Source organism: Triturus cristatus, chromosome 3_2, assembly GCF_964204655.1.
Source record: "Triturus cristatus chromosome 3_2, aTriCri1.1, whole genome shotgun sequence".
Taxonomy (NCBI): domain Eukaryota; kingdom Metazoa; phylum Chordata; class Amphibia; order Caudata; family Salamandridae; genus Triturus; species Triturus cristatus.
Genome location: NC_140584.1, coordinates 959087654 through 959102785, shown reverse-complemented (window position 1 = coordinate 959102785; position 15132 = coordinate 959087654). Strand labels below are relative to the sequence as shown.

Here is a 15132-nt window from a genome sequence, read left to right as displayed (position 1 = left end):
TTGTGCTTTCAGTGATCAAGTTTAACGTTTTTTTTGGAATGTAGTGTGTGTTTCCCATACAGTGTTTGGTGTGATGTGTGGAATGCAATGTGGATAACTTATAGACTTAATTCCATTGGCATTTCTAAACCAAATGAAAAGATTTGTTTAATATAACAATTTGAACAACGATTATGCTTACTTTTTCACACATAAGACATTTGTGTCTTGGAGTTAGTGCCCTTGGACTAGCGGCATTTACCACCTTCTTGTTGATTAGCACCTTGCCAGTATACTGGGATGAAATAAGCTCATGAAGCTATGAAACCTCAACTCTTTGTGGGATATGCCAAACTCGTGATAAATGATCTGTGGGGTATGTTAAGGGAAATCTATTTTAGGATTGTCCTGTTCCCTTTAAGAACAATATAATTTTGCTTAACCTTTGTGACCCTCATCGGAACCAGAAGTCTTTGTGGCATCACACATTGCCAGAACAACATTTTCTTGTCTGGTCCATTCACAACCAGGGTTTTTCTGTTAGACACGAGTTTGGCAGTGCTTGGAGCAGTTTGTGGAATAGTTAAAGAGCCTACTTATACAGACCGCCGGTTGACAGAATCAGTCGTTTTTTTAATACAGACTTCTCTGATATCTACTTTCTCAAACACATCCCTCCCTCTAGAGATACACCCATTACTCCTTCTGTTGTGCCAGCTAAAGAGCTAGAAAGCTCTATGGCTACCTATATCCCCACTGGACGAAAGTTGGACCAAAATACATAGGCAGTTAATCTCCTGGCAAATTAAAAAGCGTCTTGTGGTCTGCTGTAGTTCTAGACGTCTGCAGAGTTCAGGGAACGCTAAAAGGTTCTCACTATGACCTCTGTGCTGCTGACCTACATCAGCGATTAAATTCTTGTCACTTGGGAAAACTTTTATTCTTTCAAGCTTTGACTATTCAGATTAGAATTTCTTTTTTAATCACGAGTGATACTAGTTACGGAGCACTATGTCACCAGCAGTGATACGTTGAGTATATATCTACTTCAATTTGCAAAAAATATATTTTTGTTGTCCATTACAATGCCTGTTTTTAAAGTTGTGTTATTGGAGCAGCTACGTGCTAGCTATTTTACAATTTGTATAATAAATTCAGACAAATCATTGTCATACAAACCTTTTAATACACACGTTCTTTTCAGCAATACAAGGTCACCATATCTTTTGTTGAAATGGGAAAACAGTGCAGTGCAAAAGTGTAAGTTGCCTCTTTCTCTGCTCTCCGATATGCACAGTGTGTGTATCACACTAGTGTGCAGCTTTCTCATCTATTTGTATTGCCAAGCAAATGTGGTTACTAGTTGTAACAGCGGCTTTACAAAGTGGTGCTGATGTCCATTAATATTCCTGACACCAGGAGTAAATATGCAATGTCAGTAATGGCTGTGGTTAGATGATGTTATTTCCAATCTATCATTGGGGCTGAGCGTTTTTATTAGGTAATGGATTCTAAATCTTATATTTCAGATATAACCTGATCTCAAACACTGCGTTATGAGAACAGACACTCGGTCATCAATAATAAATGATTACTGGTTTGTCTTACCTCCTTGCCTCTCAGCAGCTAGGTACTTTGCCAAATAGTGTACGACGGAATATTACAAAATCAAATTTGTTGCCTTCCTTATTATTACTGTACGATTACTCCCACAACAGTTGACACACTATACAATGTTAAATCCTATTCTATTTGTGGTTGCTTTTTAATTTTAGCCCTAATTTTGTGGCAGCTTATGAATATTACCTGGAGAAGATGGCCGACCCTTTTATATTTAACTGAATATCTTTTTTTTGTGTGTAAAATAGAAACACTGCTCTCTAAAGGACGTTCTTGGGACGTTTACTTGCTATTTCAAAAGGGTTTTAAAGCCTATTAAAGTTGAGAAGCTGAAGATGCCTTCGGAGCCACCGACCCCCTTAGTTTAGAGACGATGGGAAGTTTATTGACTCCAAGTTTTCTTTTCATAAGTAATAATACTTACAGGCACAATAAAAGGTGGCTTTACTGTAGGGTTACATTATGCAGTTTGCATTTGGCACAAAAGTGGCACTGTAAAGGAGCACTTCAGAGGAGAAAAGGCTTTTGAAAACATGGTTTTGATCCGATATCCTACTGCCTGCTCTTCTTCCTTTTCCTCTTCACACCTCACCCCTTAAAAGCTACATGTTTTGAAGACACAATATATACTATGCTGAATTGTCATGGACTGATTCAGAGGACCTCTGTGTGGTGGTTTATTTAAAAGGTATTAATGAATTTATCTTTAAAAATCTAGTAAAAACGACTTTAAAAGCTTTAGGTGACCAAAGGAAAAGGTATGGTAATTTGAGGACTTTGTGGTGATTTATATGACAGGCTGTTTGTCCCGGTGTAGTAATTTAGTTTGATAGCAGGATTCCTTAATGCTGTTGAAGAGAACTAGGTGAATGGTGATTGTTAACAGATGCCCTTTTCTGTACAGCAATCTCTTTTAGATATGGCCCCAAGCATGCCAGCAAGATAAAATTGAACACATGCATAGATTTATTTAGAGTTTTATATAATGTGATAATGTTGCCGAAGGTCAACTACAGAGTATTAAAGAAACCATATTTGGATCTCCACATACGGAATGTGGGAAATCAAGTCAAACTAGGTATGTGATGTAGCATCTGTTCAGTAGTGCGATTTCACCTTGTGGATACAAAGATTTTAGTAGAATGTATTTTGTTAAGCTTCATTTATATATTTAAACAAAGAATAGCAACAGGTGGCACACATTGTAAAGAGATCAGTAACCATACAACCACACAACTCGATGAGCTCATAATTCTTAGTACACAGTTTTGGAGGCTGATAAACATGTACTACTGCCAGAGTGGATTCACATAGAGTCGGCATAAAAATCTAGGCTGTTCGTTAGCAGATATGTATAGAAGTAAGACTAGATATGTTTATGCCTTTCTGCCATCAACATCCAGTAAGTTTAGCCATGAGCAAATCCATTTGATATATCCTTGACTGGCTAGCACCAAAAATAATCATATTGTGCTTGCACCATATGCTCACATCCCTCTCATTCGGGCACTTTGAGCCCACCAATTTTATATGGTGCAAAAACGCATCTGGCTATACAAACCTTATTTTAGTGGAATGCTGACACTCAAAGAACTACTGGGGACAATGATGAGAGCGACCTAGAAGATATAGAACAGCTTGGATGATACTATCATCTTGATGAGAGATATGCAACCATATCTTATTTTTAACTTTGAACTCCAGTCCTGTCAGTGCTGACATTTCTTATAAGGTTTTCGGGTCTCAGCAGCTGTTAACTCAAAAGTATCATAAAGATGAGGGAGACCTTTATAATGGGTACAACTTCAGGATCTTTTGCATACTGGAGGTAAGAGGCTCTAACACTGTTCAATTACTAAATAGCCCAAAGTAAAGTCCATATATGCCAATGTCATACATTATAGCTACTACGTTGTCCTGGGGCTGCTTAAGATAAAGCAAAATATTATCATCGGGGAAAGTGCATATGTGCAAAGATCCTGATGCCTCTTTCTGATAGACTTCTAGCCGCAGATTCCTGCCCCATCATATATTCCCTTAGTGTCATGTTAGATCTGAAAACGTTTCAGCAGTACCTCTACATGCTGAAAGCTAGCGCCATACAGCTTAGCACTGATAACGTTCTGCTCTGGAAAGGGCCTGTGGAGCCTATATAGGCACCACTCTCATGTGCTGATGTTAAGTTCCTTTCTTTCCACGCTTCTAGAATTAAATCCAGAACTGTCTTCGTGTCTTCTCTGAGACATAACCTCAGACAACTTCTTCAGTGTGTAACAAATGTCTTCCCCAAAAACTACCAGTTTTAAGCCTGTAAAGGGAATGTCGCAAACAGATGTCTGTGACGGATCCCCATCAGGTGTGCCTGTGGTGCCTGGGAGCAGGTCACGACACCAAGACCTGCAGCGCCTGCATGTCGATGAACCAGAAGGCCATCTGGAAACATGTCATGAAACTTTACGTCACCTAGCATAAGAGGACTTCTCACTGCGACCAATCCAGGTCATACCCCACGTCCTAGTTCAATCTCTGTCCCGTTCCTGGAGTCAACGGAGCTACTCCATAGGCTGGTCCTAGTTACGCTCAAAATCTTCCGGGAAGTTAAAGAAATTGTAGCTGGATTTCGCTCCCTTGTGCAACTCATTTGCAAGAGCAGACGCGGGAGCGGCGCCAACCTTCTCGATCTTGCTCCCTAAGACGGCCAGCTTCGGAGCCGGTTCCTCAACTGGTTCCTGCACAATCAGATTGAAGAGTTCCGTGCAGCCATGCTCTGACTCTTTGGATCCCAGCTGACTTCCTCTAGCATGCCTAAGGGCCCCAAGGAGCCATGAGACCTACCACCTGGGATACCGCCAGCAGGGGCTCCTTCACCTCAAGTTGGACCCTCTGAGCCAGGCTTGCTTGATACTCTTGTCCCGACACCGCTTCTGGCACTGCAACCCACGCCGCCCCGGGCACATTGATGCCAGTGTCGACTTCACCGATACTAGAGGAGGCAGCCCTGCTAGTTCTATCCAATGCTGGTCTGACCTCAACTGAAGTTGTGTCCTAATCCATTTGAGGCGCCACATCCCCAAGTTGATTTGCCACAGGGGAGACATCACTCTCTGCACCCTATGTTTGGGACAGGTTTGTATAATGACTGACTCAGGAAATGAGTCCATTCAGCCCTACCAGGATGATAATTGGTACGAGGACTTAGAAGTGCCTTGTAGCCTTAATAACTTCCTGGAGACAGTTCTCTTTCCTCCCACTGACCAATCCCAGAGTTATCTGCTTCCTTTTCTATGGTGATGCATATGAAGTTATTGACCTCCAGCTCCCCACCTTGGAGGTTAGGATGAATGGCTTGACTGAGATCCTTCACTGGGGAAGACTTCTTTGGAGCCCTTTCTTCCTTTCAATGATGCACTCGCGGATACCTTATTGGGGGCTTTGGCCAATCTACAAATTGCTGCACACCGTCACCATGCTCCAGGTGACCTATCTTATCTTTCACAGCACCCCTCACCAGAAAGTCCATTGGTGAAAGCTTCAGCCAATTGCTCTAATCTCATCACATTTCCTACCTGAGATTGAATCTAAGTGAGTGGAAACATTAATTAAGCATGTCTTTTCTTCTACCAGCTTGGCCCTCTTCTCTGTTATTGCCATCTGTTTGTTGGGACAATGTCTCACACACTTTCGGATTCCGTGTCTCAATTCCTCCTGATGTGCCTGTAGACCTTCGTCCTGTGCTATCTCAGGCAATTCAAGATGGTCGTCATGCAGCCAAGTTCACAATTCATTTTGGCTCGGACACCACCGATTCCATTGGTCAGGCCATAGGGAACAGTGTTGCCATCCAGTGACATGTGTGGCTGCGATTGACTGGGTTTTATGGCTATGCCCAGTCCTTCTTGATGTACATGCCTTTGATGGGACTCTCCTGATCGTTGTTTGGGGACAAAGTTGATTCCGCTCTGAAGCGTTTTAAGGTGAGTAGGACTACAGCTCACTTTCTCAGGGTTTTCTCCTCATTGCTCCATCTCCTTTTGCGGCTATGGCTGAGGCGTCCCTTCTCGCCTGCCTGTCGAGGCTCTGCAGGGAACCCAGCAGTTTTGCCATAGAAGCCGGGGTGACCACTGCTCCTGCGGCCAAGGTCAGTGTGCATGGGCAGTACAGGGTGCTGCAGGTGTAAAGTAAACACAGTTTGTCACCAGCTTCATTGTTAAAGCAGAATGAGCAACTCTGGCAAAAACTCCCTATGCAGGCAGAGTTTGTGTACAATGAATGGCTTAAAATAAGGATTCTGAGGCACAACCTATTACTTGGGCTCAGGGTTCAGCAAATGTTCTTTCTTGCATCATTACTTTAACCTTGCTTGGGTGCAACATGGCATACCTGGTATTCCTAGTGAACATGCTGGATCACAATTGTAGAATCAGTGTAGATTCTCACTTTATGGTTTTCATAAAACTGGTCATTATTTTTCGTTGCAGCTCTCAAAATGGAATCCTGGTCCCCATAGTTAAGAATCCATTGACCTGTGCTCCCGTTCTACAGGAAAACCTCGAACAATGCAGTCACAGGCATAAGTTCTCATAGCAGCATCTCCACAAAGGCCTTCATCGAACTAGATTAAGATATCTCTAGCACACCTACTAAACATTTATTTAGCTGTGTGTTTCTCTCTTGATCTTCAAATCTGACATGGGCAACTTTAAGATCATTGGGGAGTGCCTTAATCCATTTTCCAAAATATGCTGGCTCTCTTCTGTAGCAAAGAAGAGTAATTTCACTAATGACCTGTGAATCAGAAAAAAGTAAGAAAATACTTAAACTGTACAATGGAATGAATAGCTAGCATGTGAATTACACTTCCCGTTGTGCTTTGTGTTAGTCGTTTTTCTTGTGATTTTATGTATTTCCTTTTACCTTGTAGGTGTTGGCACATCTCGTGAAAGGATACTTTACCTTGGCCCAGAATTATTTACTGGAGCTTGGAGAAGTGGCTTGCAAGTGCATGGAGGAGACCGATCCATCTATTCAACTTCATGGTGCAAAGGTAGGGCAAATGCAAATGCAATTAATGAAAAACTGCCTGATTTAGCGTACTCTATCTGAAACCATCTCCTCCTTTAAATTTACTATTGCTTTCTTTGATATGAATGGTACAGGTACAGAGACAACTCACCAATGTCTCTGCTGTACTACAGAGACAACTCACCAATGTCTCTGCTGTTCAGCAGTAATACTTTGATGAAGTAAATAGGGGTCCCTCACTCCTATTTTTAACACCTCCATTGGTACAGCCTCCTTACCAGAACCATGGAAACATGGGGGCGTCAACTCCCTCCTAAAGAAACCCTCAGCTGATCCGACCAAATTCACCAATTATCTACTGATATTCCTTGTTCCCCAGCCAAAGTCCTGGAAAAAAGTCATCAACAAGCGCCTCACTGACAACTCTGCCAAACATCTGCTTCTCACACAATCAGGATTCAGACCCAACCAAAGCACGGAAACTGCCCTTAGAGAGGCAACTGAAGACATTCGGATGATCCTCAGCAGTGTGAAACGGCAGCTATTATCCTTCTAGACCTATAAGAAGCCTTTTTTTTTTTTTTTGTTTACTTTTCAAAAACCTTTATTGAGGCTTGAGCACAACAAAAATACAAAATTGCGGCATGACAAGATAATATGCACAGCTATACGACAAAGAATAGCGAAGGTTACCACTTTCATGCACCACTGAAAAACAATATAAATCAAATAAGTTGTGGATATACCAAAACAGTAAGGGGGAACCACAGTGAAAGGCCCCATGTGTGAAAAGGGGAGACATTAAGAGACAAGAGGGCAAGGAGGAACAGTAAGGAGGAGACTCATTGACCTTCACCGGCGGCCGCCGCGGGCGGAATCGGGGAGCGCGGGAGAGGTCGGCGGATGCTGGGGATTGTGACTTGAAAGGTAGGATACAAGCAGTCGTGCTGTGAAGTTCCTAAGGCTACTTCAATCAAAATCTAAACAATAATATAATAATAAAAGTAGTGACACTGGAAATAGAAAAATACAAAATTATTTATTACAATGTATGTTTTTTTTGTAGGCATTTGTATAAAAACATATAAATGATAAAACATGAGCTGTAAATTATTCTGACTATGATCATTCATCCACACAATCGTACTTCATACTCTAATTCTTGTGATATGTATGACAGAATGTCAGCATCCTAAATTCATTAGATGTCTGACAACCATAGGCGAAGAGGATGATTACAGCACTAAATCTCATGGATTTCTATATCTGAAGGGTGGTTTCCAAGATGTCTCAACGCGCGCTTCGGCAGATAAACTGCCTTCCTCAGGAGAGCCACCTCCAAAATACTTCTTCAAAGTCCACGATGATCAAAGGTCTAGCCAAGTTTGAGTGCTAGACTCACTGGATGGTATATGTAAGGAATTCAGTCCTATTGAGTGGATGCAAAGAGTTTGAGTGCAGGGATTGCTGACCCCAACAAACGCAGGATTTAAGGAGAAATTCAGAAGCAGGATAATGTAAAAGATAGCCGGATGCAGGATGATTATTTTAAATACATGGAAAATGATGATGCAATCGTATGATGCACCCGGTGAGGTATGAACGAACGGACGTCCCATGATCTCCACTCATATTACGACTGTCCTGCTGGTGCCGAGATACAAGTGGTCCCCATATATCAAGTGGGTGGGATCTGGCAGGTATTAGGTCCCAGAATTCGGACAGTAGAGTCTGCAACAGGAAGCATCCTCCAGCCAAAGGGCCACCTTCGGTGCAGGCCTGCAACCCTCATACATGGAGACCCTGCGCCGGGTAAGGACAAGCAGCATGGCAATCAGTGTACGGGAGGCATCTGGACAGAATTTGACAAAGCCTAAAAGGCAAAGCAGAGGGTCGGGTTGGACCAAAGACGAGGTGATCTTAGAAATTACAGCGCAGACCTCACACCAGTAAGCGGAGACCTGGGGGCCCAACAGGCGAGGTGGGAGAAGTCGGCCGCAGGCGCAGAGCAGCGCAGGCATCTATCATTGGCAATAATTCCCATCCTGTGAAGTTGCGCAGGGGTACGATGCTGTGTATATACTTGAAGTGGATAAGGCGCAGACAATAGTTAGGGGAGAGACGTTTAATCTGAGTGCAGCAATATAGCCAAACGGCTTGGGAGATTTCGACACCTAGGTCCTCCTCCCACGTCACGTGCATCCTATCAGTGGAGATGGAAGATGCCGCCAGCGTAAGAGCGTAGATGTTAGTAACTAATTTCTTTGGGGAGGGGGATGTGTAAAGGAGATTGAGAGTGGCCATCGAGGGAGGAGGTTGGGGGAACAAGGAGTGGAGCTTCTTGCGGACAGCCCTGAGCTGATAATAAAGCAAATTGTCCATAGGGCCAGAGTCAACAGCAGGTGTAAAGAATGTGTTCCCAGGGTAGAGATCAGGCACAGTAGAAAGCCCAAGACGAGTGGCGTGCTTCACCATCCCTGAAGACTGAAGAGGGGGGAAAGCCACGTGATGGGCATCGCATCCACAGAAAGCATGTCCGAACCTGAACTTTTCCGGAGCCCCTCCAAAGCCCAGCGCAGGGTCTCAACCGTATCGATCTCGGCACGTGGAGGCCTCGCCGGGACAAATAAAGCGGTAGTGAGCGGCCACGGGACGGCTAGGTCAGCTTCCACCGCAACGTGGGGCTGAAACGGAGTGGGATGAAGCCAAAAGTTAAGGAAGCCGGCCTGGGCACTAAGGGCATAGAGTTTGAAGTCGGGGGCACCAAGTTCTCCGTGCGACACAGGGAGAGTTAGAATATTGTATGCGATCCTGTGTTGTCGGCTGGCCCAGATCAGAGGGATCACCAAAGAACGGATTTTACAAAAAAATGTGAGCGGTGAGCGGATTGGGGATATTGACGACTAGATATAAAAACTTCGGAAGCACTACCATCTTGGCAATGGCTATGGACCGTCTAAAGAAAGTGGCATCCGGTTCCAGAGGGAGATCTTGGACTCCAACCAGTCCACCGTGCTACCAAAGTTGGCCCTCCAAAGTTCGACGTCTCTACTGAGCCAGATCCCAAGACACCTAGTAGGCTCAGAGGCCCACACAAAGGGATAGTCTGAATCAAAGGGCATCGTGGAATCGGTGAGAGGAAATAGCACAGACTTGTTCCAGTTCACCTGGATGCCAGGGTAGCAGCCAAAGGGTATCACCTCACGGACCAGAGGGCTGTGGTTCTCTTGATAGTTGTGGACGTAGAGGGTAACATCGTCTGCGTACATAGAAACAAGTAGATCACAAGCCGCAAAGTCGATGCCCCTCTGGGTGTGATGTTGGCGCAGTCAAGCCGCGAGAGGCTCCATTCCAATGGTGAAAAGCATTGGTGACAGTGGACACCCTTTCCGAGTGCCGCGTTTGATGGAGATGGGGTCCGAAATTTGACCGTTGAGCCGAAGATGGGCGGTGGGAAGGGTATAGAGTAGCAGCACTTTACGTATAAATACCGGACTGAAGCCCAAGCGGGGGAGGAGATAAAACAAGAAGGGCCACTCTAAGGTGTCGAAGGCTTTAGTGGCGTCAAGCAAGGCATAGACTAACAGGAGCGTGGTCGGAGAGGGTACGCACCATGTGGTCGACGGAGGTAAGCCAAGCTAGGGCGTCCGGGGTAGTGATCCAGAGGTCCAAGCGGGACCAGCAGCCACGGGAGCCAGTGACACAAGTGCCCTCGCGCGTATCGGGGCGAGAGTGGCGCCATGCGTCGAACAAAGAGTTCTCAGTAAGAATGGAGCTGAGGAGGGCAGTGGCGAGCGGGTGAGAGATGCGGGGACTGGACCGATCAACGGTAGAAGACAGTGTTATATTAAAATTCCCCCCCTCCCTTCCCCCACCCTAGAGAAGCGCAGCAGGGCCAAGGGCTGAAATGTGGTGCCAGACATGTGCGAAGAAATCAGGGTCATCGCAGTTTGGCCCGTACAGAGCAGCAAGCATCAGGTGCTGGGCTTAAAGAGTGCCATGAAGGAGCACAAAGCGTCCCCCAGGGTCGGCAATCACCTGGGAAGTCTGCCAAGGAAGCCCCTTATGTAACAGGATGGACACCCCCGAGAGTACTTAGAGTAGTAAGACGAGTGAATTTTGCCCCAATGTCGAGAGAGAAGCCTAGAGGATGTGGCGGGCATGAGATGGGTTTCCTGCAGAAAACAGACGTCCACCCTATGCCGAATGAGGTGGGCATGGACCAGTCGTGCCTTTTGGTGGTCGTTAAGCCCCCGGACGTTCCAGGTCCATAGCACAGTGTCCGTCATAATGCCATGACAGGTATGGCAGTGGTACACAAGGCGGAAGGAGAGAAAACGGTTTGTGCAGACGCGTGTGGTGCTGCAATGAATGGTGCGAGAATAAGGTCAGTGCAGTAAGCTTGAGGGTGCAAAGTTGGAACATGATCAAAATTCAAACAGAGCCTCGCATGGGGGCGCCAGTACAATCACCGTAGTGCCCTTGGAAGAGAGTCGAATAGCTAAGATGCATTGAGAGAGCATGACAATGAGCCCATAGGGGGCATAGAGCAGACGTATAAAGTTTAAATGGCCTGTCATGAAAGAGTCAATGTCATGAAGCAGTGCAAGAATGAACAACAAAGCCCGAATAAGCGGCAACAGTCCCCAAATACCCCCAACCCAATTACCCCCCCTCATGAAACAACCCCAGAAGAACCACCACCCACACCAACCCTCCAAACAGGCTGAGATACCACCCACACCCACCCCAGGAACCCACAACTGGGAAAGGGAGAGTCAATGTCAAGCAAGAGAATTATCCCGTGGAGGCATGGCGCCGCTCAGCATACACCCCTGCCGTGAAGGCAGGGTGGCCAAGCCCTAAAGCATAGCAGACAACAAACCAAAAGATATCAAATGGCAAATTAGCACAAGCCCCAATGTATGGACCGGGAACGGCATGCCCCAGGGGGCTCCAGCTACAAAGAGAGCCAACATGGAGTAAGCGTTGAAACCACATGGAACGCAATCCGCAAGCAAACATGAGTACACAGCAAGTCAGTCATTGTCACTTAGGAGGTCGGCCGTGGTGGCCTGGGAGTCAGTAGGTGAAGAGCGATGCGACCTGTCCAGTTTCTTTGCAAAGGCTAGAGCTTCTTTAGGATCCGGGAAGATCAGCGTTTTTGCACCCTGCAGGACACACAGTTTTGCAGGATATGCCAGTGAATAGGAAACCTCATGCGTTTGAAGGATCCGCTTCGCCGGGAGGAATTCGCCTGGACCGCAATGGTGTAGTCATGATAAAATGAAAGGGAGTTGCCTTGGTGGCGAATTTCGCCCTTCTCTGTGGCCGCCTGGAGAATGGCATCACAGTCTCTAAAGTTCAGGATTTTGGCAATGATGGGGCGAGCCGACAAGCCAGGACGAGGGCCGAGAGAGTGGTGAGCCTGCTCGACAATGAAGACGTAGGAGAGGATGTCGCAGAAAATTTCCTGATGAGCTGTTCTACAAAGTCCTCCATTCGGGAGATATTGGTGGATTCAGGCACTCCCATGATGCGGAGGTTGCTCCTGCGGGAGCGCGCCTCCAAGTCTTCATTTTTATTCTGAATGAGGTCAAGTACTTTATCCATCTGCAACAATTTTTGGTGATCCTGAGTGGCGGCATCCTCTGCATCAGAGACCCTGGGTTCGACATGCAGAAGACTGGTGTCATGAGAGTCAACTCGGGCCTTGATTGAGTCCAGATCGGCGGGCAACTGAACGAGTTGGGCCGCAATGCTTGTGACCATGGATTTAATGTCTAGCATGATGGCCCTTAGATCATCTTCACGTGCGGGGGCTGCATCCGTGATGGCAGCGGGGTCGCCCCCATCAGAGCTTGCGCCATTCTGTCACGTTGGGCGGCGCTGGTCGAAGGCTATCTTGGGCTGCTTAGGATCATTTCTCCCCATGGCCGGCAGGAGCAGGTGGGAGGCAACAGCAAAGGAAGAAGGTGACAGGCGGTGCTCTAGGTGGGTCGCAGGCCGACAATGCAGGTGGGCAGGGGTAGATATTCACTGTGTCCGCAGGTGCAGCGGGGAGTTAGCCGGGCCTTGCGCAGGGTGTGCTCTCTTAGCCTTGCAAAATGGCGGAGTAACATAGGCCGTCACTGCAGCTGCAGCGGAGTCCCAGGGAGGCCGCGTCGCTCCCAGCTCGGAGGGGTATCAGGTGCCCAAATTATCCAGTGGGCCTAGCTGTAGGTAGCACGAGAGGCGGCGCGATGACAGTGCGAGGCCTGCAGAGGCGGGTAGGAGGTGCAGAGGCTAGTCGGTGCCAAAGGTGGCAGGAGCCGCAGGGTGCGGCCGGCATAGCAGGATGGCACAACCGCGGGAGCGATACGGAGAAGTATCCGGGAGAACCCTGCAGCAGTGATGGGTAGGGAGGCCCCGCAGTGCGGCACGCACACCCCCAGCCCCGCAGCAAAACCCCCACAGAGACTGCACTTGGTGTGGGAGAGCAGGGCCGGACGGCCGGAAGGCACCAGGAGAGGTTGTGGCTGTGAGGTAGGCAGCAGAGGGCCGAGGCCCAAGTTAGCAGTCCAGGGGACGAGGGACCTGTGCAGGAGGACGTAGTAGCCAGTTCATAGCAAGCAGGGAGGTCGGAGTGACCACAGGACGCGTCGCGGGGCGTGGATCCTCTGGTAGGTGGATGCGATGCGGTGAGTGGGGCCCGGAGCAAGACAGCCCAGTGAAGTGTAGGCCGGCGCAGTCGTGTGGGGGCCAGGGCAGTGTAATGGAAATCAGGCAGGAGGAGGCCACATGGAGGGCGGATGGCATCAGGCGATCGTGGCAGCACTTCAGGGGGAGCGGAGAGGACACACCAGCATGGAGCCGAGCGCGGCGGGGAGTCGTGGGGAGTGCAGACTCAACTATGGAATTATCCTGTACACAAGGATTATCAACCAGTTCACAAGAGATTTGCAGACCGTCCAAAACGCAGCAGCCGGGCTACACCTCAACCTTCCACGCCGAGTCCACATCACAGCACACCACACCTTAGGGTTTCTCCACTGCCTCCCGATACACAAGCGCACACACTTTAAACTCCTCACCCATACCTACAAAGCTCTCCACAACACTGGCCCTGCCTACCTGGATACATACATGCATACATGGATGTTTTCATCAGCATTTTTATTGTGTGCGCAATTTGTCCTCTTGTTTGGCTTAAACGTTTAATGGTTGCTTTAAATTGTAGCATCAGAGTTATTTTAGTAAATAACTTTTCTTTTCATAGGTATGGCTTTTTCTGTTACTTTAAAAACCAAAAATACACATAGGCGGTTCCAGGGGAATATTTCTCGCTCCTTGCCATGCTTTTGGTTATATTATTCATTAATACGCTCTGAGTAAGCAAGAGCTTTTTGTAGAACGCAGAAGCCATGTTGAAAAGAAAACGACCCCACCCATAAAGCAACTCATTGTGTATTAGCCATTTTGCTGACTTGAAGTTCTATCCAGGTAAGTATGTAAAGCACTGTAATAGTTGTCAGATGTTGTTTTTTATAAGCAAAAAAGTAACAAAAAATACAGTGCAAAATACTTTATCCAAAAATAAGACTTGACAATTCTAGTATGTTAACCTTATACTTCAATCCCTTCTCAGTTTCGTAACTTAAGTGGAGTCCTTATTCTGTTTTTATTGTTTTTTCCTTAGTGGAAGCATATAAAGTTATAAAACTAAGATAGCCTCCTGTAAACTCAGGGTCGTGTCGTGTGGAAACATAGGAAAGTGGAAAAGCAAAATGTCTTGATTAATTTTACTTCACTGTTGTATTTTTTTGATTTAGCTGGGGAATCATAGTTTGAAGCAGAGAAGTTTGTTTTCGGTTTCCTCAAATCTCAATGCCTCTGTGAACGTTTCACTGCCAGGATGAATTGCTTTGTGATGTGTCCTCCTTTATCCTGTGCTGGGAATCATGAATGTTTTAATTGAACCAATTGCCATCTGCTGTGGGATGAAACTTCTTGTATGTCTCCATCCCTGCTACTACACCCAGGAAATGCAGTGGGAAGGAAAGAGATCTGCCAACAATCCAGTTTGTGGCGTGCACCTCAACATGCTGAAAATACTTTCACATTTGCATACCACATGACTGGCAGGAAATTACAGGAATGGTAGTTGGGAAAATCATGTTTGATCTGTAGTTCTTCTTACTGTTAATTGTAAACCCCCAGTGCTGTTAGAAACGTTATTGTACTTCTTGTTCTACTGTTACATTTATCATGTACATGACCATCAAAGCCTAACATTTAACAATAACAGTTTTTATAAAGTTATGAACTCTATATTTGTATGTGTTTGGACACTTTCATAATGCAACACGGTTGCTGTGCACCTTAAAGGAATCACCTCTTTCCTTTTAACATGTACAGCGTAGGAACCTTTGTTGTCAAAGAATGATTTATTGTGAGAAATTATATTGCACACAAACTAACATAATTTTATTTACTTCATCACGCACACATGCAAGTTATAAAAAAAGTTTT

The 15132-nt window shown here is 46.2% G+C and overlaps 1 protein-coding gene across 3 annotated transcripts in view; it reads left to right on the top strand.

Moving 5' to 3' along the window:
* HEATR6 (HEAT repeat containing 6) overlaps window positions 1-15132 on the top strand; it is a 403026-nt gene that overhangs the window by 163996 nt on the left and 223898 nt on the right. For all 3 annotated transcript variants that reach the window (XM_085649503.1, XM_085649501.1, XM_085649502.1), the window contains one exon: window positions 6521-6643. In XM_085649503.1, coding sequence (XP_085505629.1) covers window positions 6521-6643 — 123 coding nt within the window. The remainder of the gene's footprint in view (window positions 1-6520; window positions 6644-15132) is intronic.